The sequence below is a fragment of the Ammodytes marinus genome (assembly GCF_949987685.1).
Source record: "Ammodytes marinus genome assembly, chromosome: 10".
In the NCBI taxonomy this organism is placed as follows: Eukaryota; Metazoa; Chordata; class Actinopteri; order Uranoscopiformes; family Ammodytidae; genus Ammodytes; species Ammodytes marinus.
Window position 1 is genome coordinate 26,428,847 of NC_137214.1, and position 11,151 is coordinate 26,439,997.

An 11,151-nucleotide genomic window follows, 5' to 3' on the forward strand; every position below is an offset into this window, starting at 1 on the left:
ACACTCTCACACACACACACACACACACACACACACACACACACACACACACACACACACATTCAATAATCAATGCCATACGATTAGCATTATCAGGGTCCAGCTGGCATTAGGAGGGGAATAGAATGAACAGCTGAGTCAGGATGACTCTGCACATGCTCTGAATACATTATCTGTTACTGCCTCCACAGCAAAACGCTGTGCCTGTATTAAAATGTAATAATGTTTACATGTAGATACAGCACATACATCATTTATTTTACCTTAAATATTTATTAATAAGTACCATATTTGAAACAACCTCGACGGATATAAAATGTTTAAAAAATGTATTCAGCAAACTCTTCAATATAAATACTGTGTACTACCATGATGCTTCTTATTAATATAAATGAGAAGGTTTTGTAATTTGGATTATTAATTGTTTTTGTTAATCTTGTTGTTTGATTGATTCCATTTCAACTCCTTTTTTTCTCTGCCCTGCAGCTGAACAGTGAGAACAGGAAGTTTAAGTACCTGAGTCTGTCGTCACGCCCATCTTTGGAGGAGATGCTTCCGAGCATCTCAGACTGCGTCACTATGGAGACTGAGTCTGAAACAGACACAGCGGACGGAAGCCCAGACACTTTTTCACAGTACCAACAGCAGGTTAAAGGTACAAAGCATGTTTTAACACCAGATTTTGTTTTCCAGCAAACACACAGTACGGACATATAGCAGATCGTAAGGATAATGTCACTGATTTTGACAAAAAAAGTTTTTGAGAATCGCTGACTCCACCTTTAAAGGTACAAAACATAACACGATAGGAACTGAGTAGCTGTTGCCATACCTTTTACTGTGTATATTCATTCTACCCTGAGGATTGACATTATACTCTATATTGAGAGCTTTTGATAAATAGTGAAAAGTAGACACTACGTTCTGTTATCGATTGTGCAGTATTTAGTTATTATTCAATAACCAAACATACTTGACCATCCTGTTCTGTTTTGTCAGAGCTGGGGGACACGGTGAACAGCTTACTGGAAGAGAAGAAGAACTTTGTGTGTCAGGTTCATGAGCAGCAGAAACGGATAGAAGAGCTGACCTCACAGGTGAGGAGGGAGAACAGTGTTGTATCAGTAATTTAATTCAGTGAATAATCATTTAACAACAGTTAAATGGTTTTATATACGATAAGATGTCAGCCAATGACAGATAATAGTCTCTGAGTCCCTTAAACATTTTTTATTACTGGCGCTTGATCTTGTTAACTTTCCTTTCACTCTGCCCAGACGGAGAAAAACCAGGCCGAGATGAAGGAGCTCCGTGAAACTGTTGACCAACAAAGCAAGACCATCAAGAGATTTAACAGAGGTGAGTCACAGCACGGCACACACAGAGGGACATTTTCAAATCAAAGGTTCAAACCAATTACACTAGCAATTAAGTAAAGGCTTCAAAACACACATGAATTTCCAAGCATGTTAAGCTATGCTGTACATTAGCATGCTAAGTATGTTATATGCTAGAGTTTGCTCAATTAAATATAAGGTCAATTCAAAGGTGAACGTGAATGTGAATACTTTGCTGGTATTTACGACAAAGACGCAAGTTTTTAAGAAAAATCTCAACTCAAGGGAAAACATTGCACGGTTGTATGACAAAATAACAAACATACAGGGAAAACATTGCAAAATACTTAGTTTTCATTTTTGCAAGATGAATGTTGATGTAAATTGTACTGTCAGACTTTGTGATCTGTTTCGATAGAATAGCTTAAAGCTTGAACAAAATGTATTCAAACCAGTGCTAATCTGTTGTTTGTTTACGCTTAGCCTAACGCACTCTGTCTGTCTGTCTGACTGTGTAGTGTCCATGATGGCGGCTCAGGAGTACGACGGGATGAAGGAGCAGCTCGGGCTGGAACAGAGCCTGAGAGTCACAGCTGAGACTTACGCACACGAGGTGAAGCGTTGTTACAATGTAGTGCAAGAGAGAGGACCTTAAAGCTGCTTTAATACATGTTTGGCCACTAGAGGGCAAATTAACGTTTAAACTATGTGACAGATATACACAATCATCATGGTCTTATCAGCTTGTGAAGTCGCCTATTTACACTTTCATTAGACCCAGAAATAAAACCTAGGGACTTGACCTTTTCAAGCTAGATTTAAACAAATGTCGAGTTTTTTTTTAGGTTTTAGCGAGGTATTTTTTTTTTTACATCATTTTAAAACGAGGCGGTTTTACTTTGCTGTAGTCAACATAGAAAAGCTTTAATTCCTCTTTTCATATCATGAACCCGTAAACATGTCCAAGTCATAGCAAAGGAAGATAATCTTACCATCATTCACAACCTATACATTTTAGAAATTGTCTAATTTCCTCAAAATATACTTGTGACTAATCCGCTTCAACTCTCAAAACTCCTCACGTCTGATGATATAACTAATTGCTTTCGAAGATTTTAAAGCTGTGAACTGATGCAGCTCTCAGCCTCAGTAATAAACGCTGAGCTGCTGTGTTGGTAAATGATGTGTGTGTGTGTGTGTGTGTGTGTGTGTGTGTGTGTGTGTGTGTGTGTGTGTGTGTGTGTGTGTGTGTGTGTGTGTGTGTGTGTGTGTGTGTGTGTGTGTGTGTGTGTGTAAAAGAAATTGAAATTTGCCTGATTAATGAAATGTCCTAGTTCTGGTGTTTACTGACCTGAAATGTGAAAAGCCTGCAGGATCAAAACTGGGATGACGTTTGAAGTAAAAACTTGTATATTTAAGACTCACTTTCCCATCATTCATCACACACACAGATGCTGGTGAAGCAGAAGGAGGCCAACAGGCAGAGTATGATCCTGCTGCAGAATGCTGAGCCCAGCCTTCAGCTACTAAAAGCTTTGGAGGACGTCGCTGCAGTCACCAAAACCCTGGAGGGCGAGCGTCTGCAGCACCAGCACAAGGTAAAGCCCCGAAAAGATTCTGAGACCGTATTGTCAGAAAGCCTGTCTTTTCTGTCAGAGTTTTTTCAGCTTTTTTTCTGAAACCGTTCACACAAAAACATTTCCGCCGTGTAACCGTTTAAAAAATGTTTTAAACGTTCACACTCCTAATAGGGTGCCACCTGGGAAAAGTTTGGGTCGAATAACCCTGACATTTGAGTTCACACATACAGCTACCTGGGTAAAGGCTGTAACATACTCCGCGAGAAGAAAGAACAAAGTTCTCGGTGACAGAGCTGCGAGAAGAAAATGACGTCATTTTCTTCTCTCAGCTCTTGTTTAGCTGTTCTCGCAGCTTGTTCTCGACACATCACCCGGGCCGAACTTTCTTCTCGCAGCTTGTCCGAGAACTATTGTGTGATTGGTCAGTCTGAAGTCAATGAGGAAAGCGAAGTGAAATCAGCTGGCGCTACTGAGTCAAATTTCCATGGTAACAATGCGCCGCGGTGAGGAGTTCGGCAGTTGAGTTCTCGTGAAGTATGTAATGTCAGACCAGAAAGAACTTCTCGCAGCTCTGTCACAGAGAACTTTGTTCTTTCTTCTCGCGGAGTATGTTACAGCCTTAACTCTGGAAAATGTTCTGAGGCACTGTGTAGCCAGCATGTAATTCATCAATTTGTGTGTGTGTGTGTGTGTGTGTGTGTGTGTGTGTGTGTGTGTGTGTGTGTGTGTGTGTGTGTGTGTGTGTGTGTGTGTGTGTGTGTGTGTGTGTGTGTGTGTGTGTGTGTGTGTGTGTGTGTGTGTGTGTGTGTAGGTGCAGAGCCTGGAGGCCCAGCTGGAGCAGAGTTGTGTGAAGAAGCAGTTGGAGGCGCTGCAGAGGCAGCTGGAGCTGCTGGAGGATGAGAAGAGAGAGTTGGACGGACGACTGGAGAAAGCAGAGAAGAAGAATGGGGAGCTGGAAAACAGAGGTAGGCTGAGGAGGACACGCGCACACACACACACACAAACACATACAAACACACACAGATGAAAACACAGAGACCCACCAAAGTTAAGAATGAATATGCAGCATAGCAACCCAAAATGCTTTCAACAAACTGAATACAAATACAATTTCAATCAGTGAAGAAGATTAAGAAGCACTTTATTTTATTTTAATAAAAATACAAGAGAATACATTACTTATAATAAATACAATTATGGATCAGATGGATTAAAAGTTCATTTAGGTTAAGAAATTATACATTACAAAAGAAACAAACAAGGGTTGTTGGAAATATTGGGATAGTGGCTCCTTGTGTTGGGTATGTTCTTCTTCTTCGCCTGTGGCCTCTGTGTTTATTTCCCTATCATAGACCACTGACCCATGTGCTGAAGGAAAAGCTGGCACACATGCTCAATTTCTCCCTCCTTGCAACATTGCATCTGTCTGTGTGTGTGTGTGCGTGTGTGTGTGTGTGTGTGTGTGTGTGTGTGTGTGTGTGTGTGTGTGTGTGTGTGTGTGTGTGTGTGTGTGTGTGTGTGTGTGTGTGTGTGTGTGTGTGTGTGTGTGTGTGTGTGTGTAAAATGGGTCACATTAAGGCAGGGCCAAAATCACCAACTGACTTCACCCAGTTACCGTTAGAAAGGACGATGGTGACAGAAGCCTCTTTCATTGGCAGTTTGTGCTGCACGGCATCCAAAGATAGTGTGTTGGGAAAGAGTCTTCACTCTAGGGTTAAATGTGGTGGCTTGAATAATTGCCATTTACATGTATTACAAGCTTCACAATAGACATAAAATGACATCGATATGTCAAATCAAATTAAATAAAAAGAGTAGTAAGTGCTTAGCCCTTTTTCTTTTAAAGATCTACTAAATAGAAAAGCATTTAAAACGATGAAAGGCATCAGTCAATTATTGTTAATCAGTTATTTAAAAACAGCATGTGTGACTCCAAAACAAGAAAAAATATATGTTTTCAGGTGCCGTTAAAAAAATGTCAACAGAGCCTGCCTATCTTATATCTTTGTGAAAGTTTGTGAGTAGTAATAGGTTGAGGAATAGTCAAAGAAGTCACAGTAGAACTGTATTAGGATGTTAACTGTTGTCCATTGTTTTCATTACTGTCCACAGTCCACGAGCTCCAGGAGGAGACCCAGAAAAAGATGGCCATGACGAGCAGCCCGGAGGATCCCCCTCCTCCTGATCCCGGGGTGGCCCCTCCCCCGGCCCCTCCCCCACAGCCTCCTCCCCCCCCTCCTCCTCCACCACCACCCCCTCCCCCACCACCACCCTCCAGATGCAACCCTCTCAGGTGAGGATGGCAACAACACACACACTCTCTCACACACACACACACACACACACACACACACACTCACACTAAAACACATATTCCAAAAGTCTCTGACAACAGTTATTAAATATGGAAGCCTCATTTATCATCATTATCAAATCTGCAAAGTGCCTTGATATTTAGAAACAACACAGTAAGGATCAGAGCCTGGTGGCTTGCAGAACTCCTACAGAATGTATCTGATTCTCAGTCCTTGTCTGTCTGTCTCTCAGCTCTCTAATCGCCATCATGAGGAAGTCTTCAAAAGGCTCTAAAGCTTCTGTGAAGGCAGAGCAGCCTGCAGGTAAGTCCCACCACACCACAGCTTCATTCTAATTCTATATTGTCACACGCAGTAGATCTTGTTATTAGATAGCAATGAACAATGTGGATCAAATCTTGTATCACAGGACAAGTATATCTAACTGTATATCATTATACTAATATAGGCCTATCGGGATATGTCCTTTGAATCAAAGTTAGTCAATACTGTATATAAAATAAACTACCTGAAAAGACTAACAATATTTCATCACAGTGATGCTTAGATCCTTGCTAAATGAACTACAGTGGTGTTTTACAAGCAGATTTTTTAACTATGGTCTCATCACATCCATTGTTATCGTACCACGTACACTTATCTACATCTATATCATGTACTGTATTGAAATTGTAAATACTGATCTCTCGCTCTCTCTTTTTCTCTCTATCTCTCTCTCTCTCTCTCTCTCTCTGTAGCTGGTGAGGGCGATGATGAAGTGAAATCGAAGGCTGTGAATGAAATGATGGAAAGGATCAAACATGGCGTTGTGCTGCGGCCTGTCAAGAGTCAGGAGAGCAAGGTGAGGGCATTGACGTGCAGAGGTCTCAGAGCTCAGCTTGTTGTCAGGTTTTACCTTTAACTGCGTGGCATTTCGTATATAAGTTAGTATTTTATATTTAGGTATTGTCTCATCATAAATCTTTGTTTTTTTACATTGAAAACTGTCATCTGCAGTGGCCTTCGGAAAGACCATTTGATCCATTCCTATTACTTGATCGTGACTTGGCATCACTTATATAATCACAACTATATAGTTTGTCCAACAGAGAGCACCTACCGGTTTATTTTTGCCAAAACAGAAATGCCTGGCTCAGCAGCCCATACCCATGTCATTTTTTATTTTATTATTATTTTTAATTATCTGCATTCAAAAGGAAAATATAACCAGGCAGGAATAAAACAAAAAAATAAATCCAATTAATGTTGATCCTTTATCCAACCAGGGTAAGGGGGGTCAAAGGCCAAAGGTCACAGCTCCCTGACAGCAGATGTGTTCAAATAAACACACAGTCAGAGCAGCTAAAACACTATCCCTGCTTCATCGCTATGTGGAACAAACATGTCTTCCTGTAATTCTCCTCCTCTGTTCACTCTTTTCATTACTGCCGTAAAGACCAGCACGTCAGTAAACATTATTGTCAGCTCTGTTGGCTCCATGTTTGATGTAGTCTGAATGCACTCTGCCTGATTGCTCTCTTCTCTATTCCCTCCTCTGTGTTTCTCCTTTGTGCCGCCTCAGAGGGTCGCAGTAAAAGTGAGTATATTGATGTTTGCATCAATCTTGTGATTTGAAGTCGCTGTTGCTCTCTTGGGGGAAAAAGCAAAACAAAAGAAGTTTCCCTCCCTCTGACCCCACTAACCTGACCCACACCCACACGCACAAACACACGCACACACACGCACACACACACACACACACACACACACACACACACACACACACACACACACACACACACACACACACACACACACACACACACACACACTTCCTTTACTTCTATCTTTGTAAGGACACTTATCATTGTCATAGCCCTTTGCTCTAACCTTAACCATCCAAAATGAATTGCCTACTCCAACCCTTACACTTACACTTACCCCATATAATGCATACCTCAACCTTATGTAAAACTTAGTCTTAACCTTTGAACAGGCCATTGAAGAAGTGAGGACCAGGCAAAGATACCTGTACAGGTACACACACACACACACAACCACACACATCCTCCAGTTTTCATCAGAAATGTATTTTGTTTTTGTTTTTTCAGCCACCTCCGATCTGTGTGGAGAAACCGCAGGAGAGCGCTATGGACGAACTTAAGGGCATCCTGGTAAACATGGCTTTTTATTCATCCTAATTTTTGCTCTGTTGAAAAACTGCTGCTCAGAAAGGGAAAAAATATAAAGAGAGGAAGAAAGAGAGAGAGAGAGAGAGAGAGAGAGAGAGAGAGAGGGAGGAGAGGGGAGGGGAGGGAGAGGAGGGAGGGAGGGAGGAATGGATGATAGATAGATAGATAGATAGATAGATAGATAGATAGATAGATAGATAGATAGATAGATAGATAGATAGATAGATAGATAGATAGATAGATAGATAGATAGATAGATAGATAGATAGATAGATAGATAGATAGATAGATAGATAGATAGATAGATGCAGTGACGGTTTGTGTTTGGTTGCAGGAGACTGTAAAGCGCAGCCCCAGTCGAGGGTCTCAGGAGTCGGGCCCATCTCCCCCGGGGAAGAAGGACAGCGAGCTGGAGGTCATCCTGAGACGCAGACGGAACAGGGCGGGAGAGGCCGGCTCTGGAGGTAAACACACCTGATCAACTCTCTGTGGTGGTGGTGTAACGTGTAGTTTTCCGAACAACCAAAGAATATTTTTTAATTATTTATCTAATTGATATAAAAACAATGTTATATCCTGAAACATCTTTAATTGTTTTCACAGTACACTTTCTAGAACATAAACTTCAGCCATTACATGTAACGTTTTATATGACATACTGTATATGCCAGGTCAAAAGTCCTGCATTTGAAATCTGACTTAAGAAAGGGTCTAAACATCAAACTATATGTTCTTAAATGGGGGTTACATTTTCTTAAATGCATCATATTTCATGAATTTGGTTCAACAAATCCAGTTTGTTTTGCAAGTAAAATCTTTATATCCGTTGGATAGGACCTCGAAACTCTGTAGTAATCCAAGCGTCACACAATCCTGATGTTACTTGTTAAACCACAGCTTTATAGAAGATTAGATTAAACAACGATACACCCCCAGATGGCACCAGCTTATTGAGGGTTCGGATGAGGTCGAGCTGTTACTGATCCTGTTGCGTGTGTCAGTCAGTTATTTTAGAACATGTGGCGTTAACACTGCAGAGGTCAGAGGTTTGGACTCACGCTTAGACCGCACTCTAAGCAATTTTACACTGTGTTGGAGAATGAGCGTGTTCAACTGGCCTTGGCTGGCAGAGTGAACTACAGCTGCAGAGTTTCACATTTTTCAAATATTTTATCCCAATGTCAATGAGGGACAATGGTCTGATCTTTTTTACATTTTTTTTTACATTTCAGCTATAGATCAATGAAGCAAGAAAAGTATCTTATATTCAAAAGCAAGTAACAAAAAATATTATTATTTACAATAGATCCAGAGCACTTGATACACTGAAGTAGTGATCTGAGAAAAGATTAGCAACTATTTTTGTGTGTGTGGGGTATCAGAATGAATACAGGATGTTATACAGGTAGGGGAACATTGTATTACTGTATGCTGGGTGTCTAAGGTGTGTAAATAAAATATCCAAAGTGATTTGGAAACTGTTGTGTGAATGCTGTCGCTAAAGGATATTGCTGGCTTGCTGAACTAGTATGTAAAACGTTGCCAAGGATGCAAACGCACATGTATCTTAAAATGACTTTCATTGTTACGTAACAGATCTGAATACAAATAGTTTATATAAGCAAATCAAAGGCAGGGTAATCAGAAGGGCTGGGTATCATCAAGGACTTCACGATACGATACGTATCGCGATACACTGGTCACGATACGATATATCACGATATATCACGCTATATTGCGTATCTTGATATATCACGATATGTTGCGATATTCCATAAACAAGTTGCCTTGTCAAACATAACAGCACAATATATTGATAATTGCACATACATATGAAGTCAAAACTATTTCCTTCACAACATCCTTTACTATTTTTCTTCCTTTTGTTTGGTTTTGGCAAATGATCAAACACTGCTGCAGCTACCATAACATCAAAATAATAAATCCAATTCACTCTTGTACTAACTGTACAGGACACACTGAAAATGAAAATACATCAGTGTGCTTTTCTGACACAGTGACACATCTTAAGCATTCTTATAAACAAAATTGATCTAACTTCAATAGTCAGTATCCTAGAGGCTCAGGCCTGACAGCAGACATGGGTTTGAATCTGACCTGTGATTGTTCTCTGCATTGCATTCCCTCTCTGTCCCATTTCATATATGTCTCTCTGCACTGTCAATAAAGCCTTGAAAAGTAAAAAAAAAGCAAGGGAAAAAAATCAGAAAAAAATGTATAAAATTAAAAATCGATTTTTTGTTATAAAAATCGATACTGATATCGTGAAACTAAGTATCGTGATATATCGCGATATCGATTTTTTTGACACAGCCCTAGTAATCAGGGACTTTCTGTAGACATTCAAGATTCATTTTCAACTTTGTCATTTTCCAGGTTTGGACAATCGACAAAAAAAAATAATGATAATAATAATGTTTTCTTTTTCCTCACCAGATGAACGGGAGGGCCAGATGAGCCACGTGTCGTCCTCAGACAGCCTGAACAGCAGGCGCACCAGCAGTGACTCGGGCAAGGATCCAGAGGGGCCGGTGGGTCCCAGGGTCAGCACAGAGAGACGGGGCTCTGGCCCGGGGCCCGTGGTGGCCCGCAGGAAGAGCTCCGACACGGGCAAAGCTCCCAGAGCCGGCTCCTGGCAGGAGAGGAGGTCCTGCAGCTCTCTGTCTGAGAAGGAGAACGCAGTTTCTCTGCAAAGTAACGGCTGCATCAACAGGTGGAGTGTCACAAACATGACATAGGGGATCAGGGGGGGCTATGCTATGCTATGCTATGCTGGCTATAATTCAGTGCTGCAACTAATATTGGACTTTAAAGGTCACTTATTATGCAAAATTCACTTTTTCATGCTTTTTTAGCATTAAAATGGGTCCCTGGTGTGACTGAAGACTCCGAGGGTATGAGAATAAACAACCCTCTCTCTTTTTCTCCACCTGCACTTTTTGAAACTTTTTTGATTTATCTTCCCTCATAACATCATAAGGGGAGAAGCTACGCCCTTCATTACCAACCTAAATTAGTAGTGGGCTTTTTGGAACGCGGGGCTAAAAGAGACAGGCTGAAAAGAGGCTATATCAGTGTGACAAACGTAAAATGTTTTTTGGACACTACACCATGAAAACAATTTCTAGTAACAACCCAAATTCCAATTTTTAATGCTAAAAATAATCATAATATGTGACCTTTAAAACTTACTGATGTATGAATTGTTTACTCTGTGGTGTCCATATTTGTCTCATACACATCACTTCACTGTTTGATTACTCGATTGCTGCCACACTCTGACGTTTTCTGCTTTCTGTCCGGGTTCCACAGTGTGGGGGTGGATGATCAAAATACCACTGAGAAGTGCGTCCGGTCAAACGGAGTGGAACACACCAAACCCAGTGAGGATGCACACACCACCATCTGCGCCAATGGAAGTGCCGATGCCGAGTGCTAGGAAGGACTGTGAGGATCCCGGGCTTGTTTCTGTAATTTGATCCATGAATTGTATTGTCTGGTGTAAGAGGGTTGTCTCACACCTTGGAGGTTTAGGGTGTGATCACACATTTGCTTTTTGTTTGTTTATTGGGTTTAGAGCCACAACGGAAAAGCTGACTTTGTTGTACTTTTGTATGTTTGTTTTTTAGATTCATGCTAACCATTTGAAAACTAACCAGGCTCTGTAAAGACAAGTCACATGACCAACATGTAGCTCATTGATTGAAAATAGTTTTGGTCCAAGCAT

General features: G+C 40.9%; 1 protein-coding gene across 1 annotated transcript in view; it reads left to right on the plus strand.

Annotated features, from left to right (window-relative positions):
• shtn3 (shootin 3) overlaps positions 1–10,863 on the plus strand; it is a gene marked incomplete at both ends in the record, with an annotated part of 30,309 nt that extends 19,446 nt beyond the window's left edge. The window contains 14 exons of the mRNA XM_080036098.1: positions 487–655; positions 1,000–1,097; positions 1,278–1,359; positions 1,856–1,950; positions 2,789–2,935; positions 3,729–3,882; positions 5,030–5,210; positions 5,465–5,535; positions 5,970–6,073; positions 6,794–6,808; positions 7,323–7,385; positions 7,738–7,867; positions 9,861–10,137; positions 10,737–10,863. Coding sequence (XP_079892224.1) covers positions 487–655; positions 1,000–1,097; positions 1,278–1,359; positions 1,856–1,950; positions 2,789–2,935; positions 3,729–3,882; positions 5,030–5,210; positions 5,465–5,535; positions 5,970–6,073; positions 6,794–6,808; positions 7,323–7,385; positions 7,738–7,867; positions 9,861–10,137; positions 10,737–10,863 — 1,713 coding nt within the window. The remainder of the gene's footprint in view (positions 1–486; positions 656–999; positions 1,098–1,277; positions 1,360–1,855; positions 1,951–2,788; positions 2,936–3,728; positions 3,883–5,029; positions 5,211–5,464; positions 5,536–5,969; positions 6,074–6,793; positions 6,809–7,322; positions 7,386–7,737; positions 7,868–9,860; positions 10,138–10,736) is intronic.
• Between the last annotated feature and the right edge of the window lie 288 nt (positions 10,864–11,151).